General features: G+C 42.6%; 1 protein-coding gene across 10 annotated transcripts in view; it reads left to right on the top strand.

The window, feature by feature from the left end:
• Positions 1-17,066, top strand: part of KANK1 (KN motif and ankyrin repeat domains 1) — a 215,114-nt gene that overhangs the window by 180,245 nt on the left and 17,803 nt on the right. For 8 of the 10 annotated variants that reach the window (XR_002181250.2, XM_019966029.2, XM_070794606.1 and 5 more), the window contains one exon: positions 3,650-6,322. Coding sequence is in view for 9 of the 10 variants with exons in the window: in XM_019966029.2 (XP_019821588.2) it covers positions 3,650-6,322 (2,673 nt within the window). In the remaining variant the exon portion in view is untranslated. Of the gene's footprint in view, positions 1-1,497; positions 1,644-3,649; positions 6,323-17,066 lie in introns of those variants that run through there. The other 2 variants (XM_070794607.1, XM_070794604.1) reach the window with 2 other exon arrangements.

Genomic DNA, 17,066 nt, shown 5'->3' with positions numbered 1-17,066 from the left:
TTTAAACCAGTAAAAAAACATTAAAATCACCCATGATTCCAGAACCTAAAGATAAATACTAAAACAGCATCATAATAAGAAATGTCCTTAACACTAATATAGAACAAGCAACTTCAGACTACAGAGTATTTAAATGTTTTTCAGAGATCTTGGTTATACTGTATATTCAGTTATTACTTCAGTAAACATTATAAACCATCTTTATTCATAGCATCTTGTTAATTCATGTGTGTGGTTGGAAGGGAGAGCAAGGAAGGAGCTTTTAAAAATTAAATTTGTTGCTCTTAGTCTAGTACAGAGAGACAAGACAAACACATGAAAAAGTTGGGAAATCAGGGCACTGTAAGTGCCCTGTTTGTGTTAATGTATGTAAAGGTAGATTGGAAAGCAGAAAATAAAATAATCATGACACTAGGTATCTTTACTTAACAGTAGAATAATTTGTACTGTGAAGAATTGTTTGGAAAAATGACACCTTGAGAAATACATCTTCCTTTTTAGTTGCTAGAGAGTGAAATTTGGATTACAAGTCCTCGGGAGAATCTGAATCGAACACTATTAGGAAATAATCAAGCTCAACACAGTTAAATTCTAACCTCCCTTGGTTCCCAGATTTAGAAGTCCAAAGTTCATCTGGGGATAATTCAGCATGACCTGTACCTTGCCTGAACTACAGAAATAACTAAAGATAAGTCGGTTGAATTTCTCTGGAAAGTGTGACATTTTGTTTTCTAAACCTTGACGTTAATGCTTTTTTAAAGTTTTGAAGAGTAATAAACTAAAATTAACCTTTCCTAAGGAAAACGCTTAAGTGGGAAAATTAGCTGTTAAGACATACACAGAAAAACAAGAGCTATACCAAAATACTAAAAATTGCCACTAGGTGGTGAGATATGAGTGACTTTTTCTTTAAATGGTTTGTGCATAATATTTTTTTAAATTCCTTTTCGTGTTCTTTTTAAAATTGAAATATTGTTGCTTTACAATTTTATACTACTGTACTGTATTTATATATGTGTGTACAGCATAGTTTGTTTTTTTAAGCAAGGTGTTTTGTTTTTTTTTAAGCAAGGTGGTTTTTAAAAAGTTTTTTTTTTAAAGAAACGTTCAGTCCTAGGCTCAGTGGAGATGATCACTGTTCAAGGATAACTCTGGTGTGCAGAGCCGGGCGCTGGGAACCCGTGCGCGCGGGGGGGCGGTGCCGAGGCCCCGCCGTGAACAGTGGGGCCCTTTGTGTCCCGACTTGTTCAGGTGGCCCAGAGCCGAGGCCGCTAGTTGCCACAGCAGAACACACACTCTTTCACGAGGAAGGGACCGGTGCGACAGAGACAGAGTCTCTCTGTGGAGACGTTTAAACTGCCGGCTTTATTTTGACTCTTGGCAGAACTGGCAAGAGGAACACACGCTCTCGAAAGCTCCGGGCTTCCTTCTTGCAGTGCGAACGCGGGACAGAGCCGCTCAGTGTGCGGGGGTGGGGTCGCCGGGCCACTGAGAGCTCATTGGTGCGGCCCCGGCCTATGGCGTGTGCGCCCGGCCCGCCGCCGAGTCTCCGGGTGTCCGCCCTCCTTCTCTGAAGGGTGGAGAGCCTGGGCCCGCGAGCTGGAGTGCGGCAGGCCAGCCGGCGAGAGCGCAGCGGGCGCCCGGTAGGTGTGCGACCAGCAGGCGGGGGGAGGGCAGGGGCTCCCCCCGGGGCCCAGTCCCCGGCCGCGGCCGGCAGCAGGGAGCGCTGGCCTCAAGGGTCTGGGCCAGCCCAGCTTAGAATCTACCTGTCCCGAGCCTGCAGTTTTTCTTTGCTTATGGAGTTTCAGACAGCACTGGAAACAGGTCTGGCTGCATACTTTGAGTGAGCATGTTGTCCTTGTAGAGTTAAAAAGGAAAGAAAGAAGACACGTTCTCTTAGCTGGAGCACAAGTTTTCCGACGCCGCGCTCCTCATCAGCGCCTTAGGTCAGAAAATGTTTTCTGCTGAGCACCTCTTTCCAATAGAATTCTTTATCCACGTGCCTTAGAATTGAAATCTTATTCACAAATTTTAACAGCTAGAACAACTTAATGGCGTTTTAAATGACGATACAAAGGGTACTTTTTATTCCTGTCTCTGGCAGTTTTGTTTTTTGTACTTTTCTTTCCAGCATTTTAGAGGGAAGCGGGCAGATGTAGGCAAAAGGTTTGTTCAGAGCATTAACACTGTGGGGTGTCACATTCGGCACTGTTGAGTGTGGGAAGCACATACCAGCAATCCAAATTGCTGCAAGTACCTGGGCCTTGACAGCAGGCAGGTGGGCTTTTATGCCCAGGATAGGAGTAGCCATAGGGCTTCCCTCCTGGCTCAGAAGGTAGAGAATCTGCCTGTGATACAGGGGATCAGGCTTGGATCCCTGGGTCAGGAAGATCCCCTGGAGAAGGGAGTGGCTACCCACTCCAGTATTCTTGCCTGGAGAATTCCATGGACAAAGGAGCTTGGTGGGCTACAGTCCATGGGGTCACAAACAGTCGGACAGCACTGAGCAACTAACACTAGAGGTAGGGGTACTGATGGCTTGCATTTTAAGCCACTACTTTGGGATCCTTCCCGTAACACTCAGATGCAGATCTTGTTATCATGACTCTAGGAAAACTCATTGCTTAATCCTACAATGTAAACAAAAACAACCTTGGTTTTCAGTTTGGAATGCATAGCTCAGGTCAGCAGCAAGATCTATGCCTTGAATGTTTCATGTTTCCTTTTCTAACCATTTGGTTTAGCCAGAAGTAGCGTTTATCGAATGCCATATGATCCAGTGTTTGGAGTATAAGTTTGCCCTTATTTTCATTCTCCTTTTGCATCTATTTGGATCCATCACAAATACAAAACAAGGTATTCTTAAAATAGTGGATGTTTTGTCCAGAAGAAGTCAAAGGGGGGAAAAAAAACAAAAACAACTTCTCCTCCTCTGTTGGGATAGAGGTTGTTTTGTTTTTAAATAGGAAGCCACAGAATATAGTTGAAGTCTATCCACAGACTGTTCTTGCCCCCTTGCTGCTGGAGTTAGTCACTCACTGTCCCATGTGCCCCAGCATTCTCTACAAGGAAAGTGTCTAGGCAAATGATGATCTTGTAGGGGTGGTCAGGCTCTGCAGTACCTCAGCCATGGTTTAGAAAGACTGTGTAGTTTCCAAAAGAGCAGTAGGTGGGCAAACTCATGTCCAGGCTTCCTGGCTCTCCACTGACTTGTTCCGTTATTTTAAGACTTCTCACTTTCTCTGCCTCAGAGTACACTTTATAAAATAGCCGTCTTAGTGACTGCTATACTTCAAAAGACTGTAGACAGAAAATGAAATTATCTACTTGAAAATGCTTTCAAGTCTTCAATGATTCTTTAAAAAACTCAAAGTACTTGGTAAGAACTTACTATGTGCCTGGCTCTTAAAAATCATTTTTAACAGCCTTATGATTTAAATACTTGTATTTCCATTTTTACTCAGAGGTGAACTGAAGTTCTGAGAGGTTTGTTAACACCCATTTGTTAAGTTGTAGATTCAGGATTAGAACATAGATTTGTCAGCTCTTAAATCATATTTGCTTACCGTGCTACAACATACACAAATACTAGTTTTTATCATTGTATGTGTTAATGACATTATAATAATCTCCCCTCTTTCTCTCTTAGGCAAAGCAGATGATATTCTGAATGGAGAACAAGACAGGGAACAAAAAGATCCCTATTTTGTGGAGACCCCCTATGGTTACCAACTAGACTTAGATTTCCTCAAATACGTGGATGACATACAGAAAGGAAACACCATCAAGAAAGTGAACATCCAGAAGAGACGGAAGCCATCTGGGCCATGCCCAGACTCCAGGGCTGCACCTGGCCAGCACGGCGTGTGGACTTCTACTGAATCCCTCTCATCCTCCAACAGTGATGACAACAGGCAGTGCCCCAGATTCCTCCTAGGCCGAAGCCAAGTTACATCAACCCCAATCTCAAAGCCACCTGCCCCTCTGGAGACCTCTCCTACTTTTCTTACCATCCCAGAAAGCCGACAGCTGCCACCACCATCACCACAACTCCCAAAGCACAACCTTCATGTCACCAAGACACTGATGGAGACCCGGAGAAGACTTGAGCAGGAGAGAGTCACCATGCAGGTGGCACCTGGTGAGTTCCGAAGGCCCAGGCTGGCCAGTTTTGGAGGCATGGGCTCCACCAGCTCCCTTTCCTCCTTTCTGGGTTCTGGAAACCACAATCCCATCATGCCCCAGCTTCAGAATGGATACCAAGGCAATGGGGATTATGGTGGCTATGCCCCAGCTGCTGCCACCACCTCCTCCATGGGGAGCTCCATCCGTCACAGCCCCCTGAGCTCAGGGATCTCCACACCAGTGACCAACGTGAGCCCCATGCACTTGCAACACATCCGTGAGCAGATGGCCATTGCCTTGAAGCGCCTGAAGGAGCTAGAAGAGCAGGTGCGAACCATCCCTGTGCTCCAGGTGAAGATCTCTGTCCTGCAAGAGGAGAAAAGACAGTTGGCTTCACAGCTGAAAAACCAAAGAGCGGCATCCCAGAACGATGTCTGTGGTGTGAGAAAGCGGTCTTACAGTGCTGGGAATGCATCCCAGCTGGAACAGCTGTCCAGGACCCGGAGGAGTGGTGGGGAATTATACATTGACTATGAGGAGGAAGAAATGGAGAGCGTGGAGCAGAGCACCCAGAGGATAAAGGAATTCCGGCAGCTCACAGCAGACATGCAGGCCCTGGAGCAGAAGATCCAGGACAGCAGCATTGAGGCCTCCTCAGAGCTCAGGGGGAATGGGGAGTGTCAGCCTCAAGAGTTCCGGTCTGTGGCTGTGGGCGCCGATGAGGACATGAATGACATTGTTGTGTACTGCAGGGGCGCCAGGTCCTGTAAGGATGCCGCCGTTGGCATGGTCACTGAGACAAGGAATTCTGGGGTCAGTGTGACAGAAGCCATGCTTGGAGTGACTACTGAAGCTGACAAAGAAATTGAGCTGCAACAGCAAACCATAGAAGCCTTAAAGGATAAGATCTATCGCCTGGAAGTACAGCTTAAAGAAACCACCCATGACCGGGAGATGACTAAACTCAAGCAAGAGCTGCAAGCTGCTGGCTCGAGGAAAAAAGTTGATAAAGCCATGATGGCCCAGCCGCTTGTTTTCAGCAAGATGGTGGAGGCGGTGGTACCCACCAGAGACCAAATGGCTGGCAGTCACGTGGATGTGGTTGACACATGTGTGGGGACATGCGTGCAGACAAGTAGTGTAGGCATCTCCTGCCAGCCCGATCATGAGAATAAAGAGGTGGGGCCTGAGCTGCCCATGAATTGGTGGATTGTTAAGGAAAGGGTGGAAATGCATGACAGATGTATTGGGCGTTCGGTGGAAATGTGTGACAAGAGCGTAGGTATGGACATCAGTGTCTGTGAAACAGGCAGCAACACGGAGGAGTCCGTGAATGACCTGGCACTCCTCAGGACCAACCTGAATCTCAAAGAAGTGCGCTCCATTGGCTGTGGAGATTGCTCTGTTGATGTGACCGTCTGTTCTCCAAAGGAGTGCACCTCTCGAAGCGTGAACACAGAGGCTGTCAGCCAGGTGGAAGCTGCTGTCATGGCAGTGCCTCGAACTGTGAGCCAGCACACCAGCACAGTTGTAGAACAGGTGAGCCAGTTCACCAACACTGAGGTGGCCACTCTCACAGAATCCTTTACCAACACTTCCCTTAGCACTGTGGACAAGCAGACCAGCACCCACACTGTGGAGATGCGGACAGTAGCCGTGGGAGAAGGCCGGGTCAAGGACGTCAGCTCCACCAAGATGCGGTCCATCGGAGTGGGGACGGTGCTCTCTGGCAACGCTGGGTTTGACAGGCCATCAGCTGTGAAGACCAAAGAGTCAGGCGTGGGGCAGATCAGTATTAACGACAACTATCTGGTTGGCCTCAAAATGAGGACCATAGCATGTGGTCCTCCCCAGTTGACTGTGGGGCCGACAGGCAGCCGGAGGAGTGTAGGTGTTGGGGACGAGCCTGTAGGAGAGTTTGTGGAGAGCCCCCAGCCCCAGGCACCGTCTGGGATGGAGACAGGCTTGGATCACTACATCGAGCGTGTCCAGAAGCTGCTGGCGGAACAGCAGGCGCTGCTGGCTGAGAACTACAGTGAACTGGCAGAAGCTTTTGGGGAACCTCACTCACAGATTGGCTCCCTCAACTCCCAGCTCATCAGCACCTTATCATCAATCAACTCTGTCATGAAGTCTGCAAGCCTTGAAGAGCTCAGGCACCCTGACTTCCTGAAAACCAGCTTGGGTAAGGTCACAGGTAGGTGGTACTTCTGAAGGACCTAGGAGTGAGGGAAGATGGGGACAGTGGAAATCTAGGAGAGATTTTTTTTTTTTTTTTAACTGCTGGAGCCAATATTTTGAACCATGGAGAAAACTTTAGAATGGTAATAGGTAGAACAAAAACCAAGAATCTAAACCCATAAACAGCTCTGCTGATTCTCATTATCTGGTAGTTTTCGTTTCCCGGCTGAGGACTAAGACTAGAAGAAGAAAAGCCAAGTTGTGTTGCCTGGCTTAGGGGCTGTCTTCTGAGGCTGCTAGTTTGATAGCTGTCTTTTAGTTATTTACTTGCTGATTTTACACAGGGCAGCCTGCACTGTTTTCAACCACAATTACCTGTATACGATCAATAAAAAAAATACCGGTATGAAGTGTTTTTAACTAAAACTTTTAGAGGAGAGAGACTTTGTCAATTCATGCAAATTCATTAATTCAGCAAATAATGATTGAATTCCTGCTCTGTGTTAAGTATAGATATGGGGTCCTGTTCTCATAGTGCTTACATTATTCCAGTTGGGGCACAGGCAATAAAAATATACTTAAATATGTTGGGAAGTGGTACATGTTATGAAGAAAAGAACTCCACTTAGAGAAACAGTGAGTGATGGTGGAGAGGTGGGGACTGCTGGAGACAGGATGGTCCAGGAAGGCCTCTGACAGGGAGCCAGAACTCTTGAGAGAAGGGAGGCCTTTCCAACACTGTTTCTTTTGTTAGAGGCTTACATTTTTTGTCTTTCTCATATTTTCCCTTGTTCATTGGGATTCCTGTTCACCCTTGCTTTTCTTTAAATTGAAGTTTATAATGAAGAAATTGACACATGCTATTTCCCTGTGAGCCGCACTAAAATGAGCTCTCTTGTCAGTTGCGTGTGGTTCTCATTGTGCATATTATCATCCTACCACTGAGTTCCATTCCTGGCTCTTCACCTCTCGTGAACCAATGTGACTTAGGGAAGGAATGTCATCCTTCTTTATACTTCATTGTGAAATGGTCATTCAAAGGACATCCATCCCATAAGATTGTCAGTGTGTTCATCACTGGCTTACAGTGAGCACAGGGACCTTTGTTATCCTTGGGGTAGTGCTGCTAGCGTGCCAGTCTGGTTTCTTTTGTTGACATGCTAAACAGTAGTGTGAGGTTTGCAGAGTTACTAAAAGCACACACTCTGCTCTAGCCAAGTGCTACACATAAAATGAATTAAAATGCTTTAAATGATTGGTATGGTGTGCATTAAATTTATGTGAAAACATGCAGCAGAGACTTAAATATAAGTTAACAAAAATTTCAAATTCTTTGTTTCCCTCGATAGCCAAAAAGGCAATGGTTAACATAGACTGAAATAGATTTTTTTTTTTCACGGTTTTTTCAAAATAGATTATTTTTATATCTTCTGAGGTTTCACCCGCAAACATGAATTAATGTTCATTTTTTAGTAACTGTGCTGTGAAACAGATAGCTTATTGTGGAAGAAAAAATGAACATGACAGTGACAGCTGATGTATAACAGATTTTTGCCTTTTAGAATCAAGAGTCTAATGAATATATAGGGAGTCATTTTAGTTAAAGGGATTAAAATGATGTGTGAACTAAAGCAAGGTCTTAAGTAACTAATAATATGTCTGTTTCCACTGCTTTTTAAAAATCATGATGTCAGATGTTGAAGTCAAAAATGAGACTCTTAAATACCTCCAGACACAGATGGTACAGCACATCATCCATTCTAAGAGCGTTTTCCTGCTAGGCTTCCTCCCTCCTCCCCAAACCAGGGTTTCTATTTCACATTCTTGCCAGAAATATTCAGCTGTATCGTTGGTGTAATCCGCCTGATACCCGGAGCATCAAGACTCGGGTGGAGGTTTTGTCTGGCTGTGTTGCAGTGTTTTTTGGTCTATTTCCAGTCACCCTGACATTCCAGACATCAATGTTTAGATCTGACCCTGCACATGAACACCTAATTAATCAGCTAAAATGCAGGAAACCTACAACATTCATGAACAAAACATAAATATTTTTTATAGCACTTATTTGATCATAGTGGCAGCTCCCTCTTGGAGCATGCAAGAACAACTTTAAAGTATTTCTGTAATTCGCATCACATTTGTATTTTGCTTTAAAGTTCTAATGAAGGAATTTGGTTGGGAACTTAACATAGAGAAGTAAAATTTTATTATCTGGTGTGTGTTGTATGGGGTGAAAATGAAAGCGGCTTGATAGGGTAGAGATCTCAACATACAGGCTGTGAAGAGTGAAAGTGTGTCCACCTTATTGTGCACCCTGAACACTAGAGAACATTGCTCATGTACAGTCTAGAATACATTTCTGTATATAAATGATCACTTATGGGAACCTAGTATTTTAGTTTAAAGAATTTACTTTTGGGCTCCAAAGCCAGGTGTTCTGGGTTCGAGTTCCTTCTCAGCACTAGGACAGGTTGTCTTTGTTCCCTCACAGGGTTGAACTGAATCTTTAGTGAATCAGTATGAATGAAGCGTTTGGAATAGTCTGCAGCACAGAGTGTAAATGCTGGCTGTCCTTGCTGTTAACTGTTTTCCATACTTACAAAAATGGAAAGGTAGGTCTAGAACAAACTGCCAAACAGACATGCTATGAATAGTCTTTTGTGTTTAATGCAGATTTTTGTCTTCATAATTCTGCCTAGCCATCGCCTTCCCCTGCCCCCCATTGTTACACCTCTCCAGGTAACACTTTTATCAAGATAAAGAACTACAGCAATGAGAAAACACAAAAAGAGTAGAATAAATTTTCAATTCAGATTCTTCCGTAATCTGTGTCAAAGCTCAAAATGAAGCTCCAAATTAAACTAGGTATATATTAGTACCAAGCCCAGAGAATCCTCTTCAGTTTTCCAAGGGTTGAAGATCGGAAGGTATCACTTTTTAATATCCAAAATAGCATTATTTTAACAGCACGATAATAATGCCTTGCACTCCTATTCAGTTTCTTGAAGTTATAACTGGAGTATGTGCTTATAACAAGTTAACAGTTCAGAAGAACACGAAATACTGAGAGCCTCCCTCATGCTGTCATGGGGTAAACCCTTGTGTTTGGTATGTTCAGGGGTGCAATTCTATATTTCAGAGACATCATTTTTTGATATTTGAATCATATATGGCCTATGTATTTTTCACATGAAACATCACAGACATTTTTTTCAGAATTTGAGAGGTAATGTCACAGTTTTGATGCATCTGAATTTGATGGTAATCAAAGATGATCTGTAAAGTACTTTTAATGTATTTAATATTTTCTTTCGTGGAATTAAAAGGTTAAGAGGAAATAAGTTTCTCAGAAACCTCAGGAAAAACATGGTTATTCTTTCTGTGAATTAACTGGATTGTTTTGTTTTGAGAAGTGGATTACTTTTTCTTTCTTTCTTTTTTTTTTACCTGTGAGGAGAGAAGGAGAGAGAATATTCTAGACAAATGACTTGCAGTTACAAATACTCTAAAAATATGTGACTGTCTCTGAGCAAATAACAAACAGAACTATCTATAACTGTGGAACTTAACTGCCTGCCACATGATTTATAGAAAATTCATCTCTCATACTCAAATAAAAGAACTGCTTTTTAAATCAACTTCCATATTTGTACTCTTAGTTATCTTGGGTTTGCTAAAGAAAAAAATTTATGAACTTGAAGTCATTCCCGTAACTGTGAAAGCAATTTTGTAGACAGACATCCAAGCCAAAGCAAAAACAGGGAAAATAAGGTCGTTACAAAATACCGTTTCTGGTTAGTTTCCTTAATTCAAATCATATACCATTTACTGGTCCCAGTACCTCTCTTTAAAAATCACAATTTGCTTTTAGTAATGCTATAAGAGCATTGAATAATCCAAACCAAATGTTTCTGGAACATTGTGTGTGAGAACATGATGTGAAAGTCTTCTGACCCAGAGGTCAGAGAGCTGATGTCTGGTACTGGTTGCCCAAGAACTTGCAGTCACACCTGGGGTGAGCGGTATTGGGCTGCCATGTCCTCCTGTGTCTTGAGAGGGTAGGTTTAGATTTTTCTTGCATGGGGCCCTTTCAGCAGAATTACTCTATAAAATTAGCTCTTCACCAGACTGCCCATCAGATTCATCTGAGGAACATTTTTTCCCCAAATTCATGATTTTCTGCTGCCACCCACTGCTACCACTCAGTAAGGCACACTCAGGTCCTATTTCTGGGAAATATTATGGAATAAACAGCCTTAAAATGAGTGCTATTAATCTGGGCTCCATAGCTTCATGAAATAGTTTTGTGTTTGGAATTTTTGTAAAGAAAGTGCATAATTTTTATCAGACTCTGAAAAGGGATAGCTGACTGTCCCCACCCCCCCCCCCCCCCCCGCCCAACGCCCAGATTGAAATTACAGATCTAGGACATCTGTTACTGACCTTGGGAAAAACACTTCAGCTCTGAGAAAAATCTTTTATAAAGATTTAAAATCAGTCCACCCCCTTTATGAGCCCTTCAGTTGACTCTTGTTTGAAAATAATTTCTTAAAAGAGAAACTGATGCTTTATCATTTTAGACGAGTATTAGTGAAATAAGTATATGCACTCTGGGAAAAGATGCAAGTTTACTTTGACACTTCTACTCTGAATGAATCTGTGAAGTATGCAGTTCATTTCTGGCTAAAGCATAGAGATAGGTGGTTTTTAAGAACAGAAGTGGCATTTAGTTCCTGGATGTCCATTCATAAATGATGAAGGGAATTGTTGGTAATAGTTGATGGTTACAATCACTGGTTCTTCCTTCAATCAGCAGGTCATTTGTATTTCAGTAAACATATTTAAAGTGTGCTCTGTCCTCATCTCTATTCAGATCAGTTGATAGCTACGAATTCATTGTCAACTGTATGCAAAGTGTGGTACTGAAACAGAGAGAGAGAGTGGTGTAAGCCTTGAACTTGCAATCCAGTTGGTAAGCAAAAACACATATACCAGACATATGAATGATAACCTGTGGAGGTATATGTTAGCCACCGAATAATGTGAAAATAAAAGTGCTTGAAGAATTCAGCTTCTGTTAAGTTCTCTGAGGTTTAGGGAGAACATGAGCTTAGGATAGAGAGGACAACGTTAGCTGTATCTGGAAGAACACAAGAGCACATCGGCTTAACCCAATTTTTAGTTAATGCAGCCTGTCAGTGTGGGTTTTCTGGGTCAAGTCTTGGATTGGTGTGTAATTAAATGTGGGTGGGGTTGTGGTGAGGGAGCATCTGATTCTTGATACTCTTTAGCATTTTAATTTCCAAATACTCATTTTTACATTCATGACAGCTATCTGGTACCTCTCAGGAAAATACTAAAATGGCCCTAGAAATTATTACACTGCAGTTCTCACCGTTTAGTGACTTCATGTTGGTGGCCACGGGCATGGGTACTCAAGGAGAGCTCTGAGCGACGAGCCTACAGACAGAAAGGGACTGTCCTGTCTCCTCCATCGAAGCTACGTACTTTCCACTCAGAAGCAATGTGTACCAGTGAAGGCGATCCTTCATGAATAATCTCTACTGTCTGTTCCCCAAACTAACATGTAGACTGAAAAGGGTACATTTGTGCTCAAGCCATTTTCCTTATGGAAAAAATAGAAGTGTTATTTTAGACCCATTTGAATTCTTAGTTACACTTTGAGAAAATGCCTAAATGAATGGCCTCCATTATGATTCAGAAATTTCAGTCCTACTTCTTTTTGACAAGTAAGCTAGATGTTCTTTAAAAATCAAATCAAATGTTTAACTGAAAATCTGGCACAATAACATAATTAAATAGTTGGCCACACTGTTCATAGTTGTGTTTTCAGAAAGTACTTGGCATTATAAATAAAAATATGAGTTAGCATGCCAGAAGAGCTACAGTATGTGAACAAAGCAACTTTTAAAATCCATTTTATTTATAAAAGCCAATTTTCTAACAAATTTAGAAACATATTTGCTATGTGCCAACAACTAATACCCGTTCTAGACAGATAAATATCACAGAGGAGACTGTAGGAGGTGATTTCTTTAGAAGCTTCTCTGTCTCTGTTTTTCATTGGTTTTTTAAAATATATAAAAGTGGCTCTAGTGATAAAGAACCCGCCTGCCAATGCAGGAGATATAAGAGGCTCAGGTTCAATCCCTGGGTTGGGAAGATCCCCTGGAGGAGGACATGGCAATCCCACTCCAGTATTCTTGCCGGGAGAATCCCATGGACAGAGGAGCCTGGCGGGCCCCAGTCCATGGGGTCATGGAGAGTTGGACACAACTGAAGTGACTTAGCATGCATATAGCTTTAACATTTCTAAAGTCAAAAACATAAGAAAAAAAGTTCTTATTTTTCATTACAGTTTGCCTTAGCTTATAGTAAAATTATCCATATATTAAATGCTAAATGTACTTTAGAATTAGATTAATGCTTTGAGGATGCTGTTATTTTCTGAAACATTGAGATTTCTGTCATTTGCTGTGTCTTAGTTATCACTAATCTGGTCAAGTTGTAAAACAGAGCTCATGCTTTACTGGCATTTATGGCCATTATAAGCTTGAGTTAATGACCGAAGACTGCAGTTGCCCCTCCCCTGTTCACTGACTCCCCAGTGGTACCTGCACAACTGTTGCCCACTGTGGAATTTTGAGCAGCGTGGGCGGTGTACCAGAGTTCTGAAGGTGTTCGGTGACTGTTCCTGTTGTTAACCCTTACTGTTTGCATGGCGTTTACTGTTAGTCATGGACTTCTACCATTAGTGGTCCAGGACTGCTAGCTAAACCACCAACAATTCCTGATAATTCACATGGTCCAAGTTGATAGAGTGAAATCAGTTTTTGTTGTTCAGTTGCTAAGTTGTATCTGACTCTTTGTGACCCCATAAACTGCAGCACGCCAGGCTTCCCTGTCCTTCACTATCTCCCAGAATTTGCTTAAAATCATGTCCATTGAGTTGGTGATGCTAGCTAACCATCTCATCCCCTGCCACCCCCTTCTCCTTTGCCTTCAGTCTTTCCTAGGATCAGAGTCTTTTCCAATGAGTTGGCTCTTCTTAAAGGAAAGTCTAAACTCTTGTTTACCACAGTCAAGTTTTACATTGTTTTCAGCAAATTTTTGATTGGTTAATTTAATTCACTGGTTCGTAATCCTGGCTGCACATTAGAATCACTTGCAGAACTTTAAAAAATTTTTTTATTTATTCATTTATTTTTGGCTATGCTGGGTCTTTGTTGCTGAGTGGGCTTTTCTCTAGTTGTGGTGAGTAAGGGCCACTCCCCAGCTGCAGCACACAGGCTTCTGGTTGTGATAGCCTCTCTTGCTGTGGAGCATGGACTCTAGGGCTCGCAGGCTTCCGTAGTTACAGACCACCCCCCTATCCCCCACCCCGGAGCACAGGCTTGATAGTTGTGGCACATGGACTTAGGTGCTCCGCGGCATACGGGATTCCCCCAGACAAGGGATCAAACCTGTGTCTACTTCGTTGGCAGGTGATTCCTCGCCACTGAGCGAAGTCTCACTTGCAGAACTTTAAAAACCACTAATACTGGATCCATCTGCAGATATAGTTGATTGTATCTTACACCCAACTCAGGCATTCTAAGGGCAACCAGGTTGAGACCATTGAATTTTGTTGGCCACTTTAGTTTTGACTTTTTTGGCTGCACTTTTCATGTGTTTTACTTGAACACAGCAGTCATTTGTCAGTCTTAAAGCTGGTGTGTGTGTCATCTTATCTATGCCCACTAAAAACAATGGGTCTTTATCAAGATCAGGCAATTGTTTCTGGGTCACTCAAGAGCAGCCAGAGTTTCAACACAATCTGAAAAACATTTTCTGACAATAAAGGTGACAAATTTCCTCTGACCCAGCTAATGAGAACTTATTATCATTTATCATTGTTCTTTGCCTTGCTCATTAGACTTAACAGAGTCCCTGTGACTTTCTGTTGAATTACACAGGCACTTACTGAAGTCTTTCAATTATCCAGCACTGTTCAGAGCACTGCAGAGGACACATAATGTAGCACGGAGGGACTTCAGGGAGCTTACATTCTCACAGAAGGGATGTATAAGACCAAGGGAACAGAGGGCAGGATGTATTACAGGAAATCGAAATGACGCCAACCCTTGAAAAGAATGAGTGGAATTCTGCTGGTAAAGGAAGCTGAAATTCCAGGCCTGTTAAGACAGCCTAGTAAGGAAGGGCAGAGAGGTGGGAGTAACTCAGTCACCAGACCACTCTGAGTGAGTAGAGGGTAGAGTTGTTGAGCAGTTTAACTACCCCAGGCAAGAAGTAGCTGTCCTTGTTCACCGTGAAGGATCCTCAGGCACCTGCTTGAGAAGGTGGACCTTGACTAGAGGAGCTTTTAAAAGCCCTAGTTTACAAAACCAAGTTCTGGAGAAGAGGAGTGGTTGCCTCCAGTGGGAAGATTATCTAGAAAAGGGCAGCTGATGGGAAGTGTGCATTTACTGGGTTGTCAGAAATGTTCTGTGGCTAAATTAGGGAGGTGCTCACACACACATGCCTATTTACCAAAATTCATCAAACTCTACACTGAAATTCTGTTCATTTTATTTTATATAAATTATATGTCAATTTAAAAAGTATTTTTAAAGCTGTGTTTAGAAGGAAAGAGAACTATGGATTAAAAGACTTAAAAGCCATAGTAACCAATGGAAATATAGGACTGAGGTTCTGATTCAAACACTATTAAAAAACATTAAGAGATCACTGCAGAAATTTGAATACTGACCAGATATATAATAATTTCAAATTATCTTTTTTTTTTTTAGATTTGATGGTTTTAGCTTTATGCTTATTTTTTAAGAATGTTTTAGGAATATATACTGAAATATTTATGAATGAAAGTGATAGGATCTTCACCTTTTGCTTCAGAAGAATCATTGTGAATGGCTGGAGGCAGTATAGATGAAACCAGATAGCTGATCATTATTGAAGCTAGTGATGGAAACAGGGATTTATTATACCATTCTCTACTTTTGTGACTGTTTAAGGTTTCATAACAATAAAACTGTTAATGTATTTGCATTGTAAAACTCATTGTTGGTTCTTGAATGGGGAAGTGCCTAGTGAAGGTGTTTCTCTAGGGAGTGTTTTGGCACTTGAGGATTAACTGTTGAGACTCTTCGGAGGTTACTGTAGTAATTTCGAAGTAATGATGAATGAAGTTGGAAAAGGAGGAATGAAGATAAATGCCCTGCTTTGTTTACTTAAAGTAAGCAAAGGCACTGGTTGTTGCTGTTGTTTGGTGGACAAGTCATGTCTGACTCTTGGTGACCACATGGACTGCAGCACACCAGGCTTCCCTCTCCTTCACTGTCTCCCTGAGTTTGCTCAAACTCATGTCCATTGAGTCATTGATGTTATCGCACCATCTCATTCTCTGTCACCCTCTTCTCCTTTTGCCTTAAATCTTTCCCAGCATCAGGGTCTTTTCCAATGACTCGGCTCTTTGCTTTGGCTAGCCAAAGTATTGGAGCTTCAGCTTCAGCATCATTTCTTCCAGTGAATATTCAGGGTTGATTTCCTTTAAGATTGATTAGTTGCTGTCCAAGAGACTCTCAAGAGTCTTCTCCAGCGCCACAGTTCAAAAGTATCAGTTCTTCAGCCCTCAGCCTTCTTTATAGCCCCACTCTTAACATCCATACATGACTAGTGGAAAAATCATAGCTTTGACTGGACGGACCTTTGTCAGTGATGTGTGATGTCTCTGCTTTTTAATATGCTATCTAGGTTTGTCAGAGCTTTCTTTCCAAGGAGCAAGCATCTTTTAATTTCATGGCTGCAGTCACCATCCACAGTGATTTTGGAGCCTGAAAAGGCACTGGAGACATTTCTTATTCTCTGTCAGGGGTCACATCAGGTCGTGGGGCAGTTGAACATTATTGGAAGGGCTGCATTCAGTACTCTCTGTCCATGCTGAGTTGGGAGGTGGATTTGTGAAGAAAGCACCAGAGAGGTCCCAGTGCCTACAGAACTAAAGGAGGAAGCACTGTGCTGTTGATGAACAGAATTAGGAAATGTCAGCCACGTAGAAAATTCTATGTGTGTGTGTGTGTGTGCGTGCTTAGTCACGTCAGTCATGTCTGACCCTTTGCGACCCTATGGACTGTAGCCCACGAGGCTTTTCTGTCCATGGGATTCTCTAGGCAAGAATACTGGAGTGGGGTGCCATTTCCTCCACCAGGGGATCTTCCCAACCCAGGGATCAAACCTGTTTCTTATGTCTCCTGCATTGGCAGGTGGGTTCTTTACAACTAGCACCAGCTGGGAAGCCCACAAATTCTGTGCTATACCTATATATATATATATATAAATTATATAATAATAATTCAATTTTTCTGCTTCATCAGTGAACAGATATTAAGTACCTAACATAAGTAAAAGCAATCTAGAAGATGAGTGAGAGAAACAAAGTTGATTAAATTAGTTTTGTAGGCCCTTAAAATATTTACAGACAAGAAGGGAGTCTAAGGAATCAGCTAGTACCTTGTATTATAGATCTTGTAGGAGAGTCTTAAAGACGGGACTTGAGAGTTCAGAGGAAGGAGAGTTAGTTTCCAGTGGGGAGATGAGGTAAGGCTTGGAAGAGGAAGTAATGGGAGGGTTGTGCATGTGAGGGAGCATAGGGAAGGAGCAGCACCAGGCAGAAGAGAGTAAACTGAGGCAGGTGTGCTTGTGAGAAAAGAGGAGACCCCACTTTCTACACTGGGAGGAGTTCC

This window comes from Bos indicus, chromosome 8 (genome assembly GCF_029378745.1).
Source record: "Bos indicus isolate NIAB-ARS_2022 breed Sahiwal x Tharparkar chromosome 8, NIAB-ARS_B.indTharparkar_mat_pri_1.0, whole genome shotgun sequence".
In the NCBI taxonomy this organism is placed as follows: Eukaryota; Metazoa; Chordata; class Mammalia; order Artiodactyla; family Bovidae; genus Bos; species Bos indicus.
Note: the sequence above shows the minus strand (reverse complement) of the source record. Positions and strands in the feature narration are given on the sequence as shown.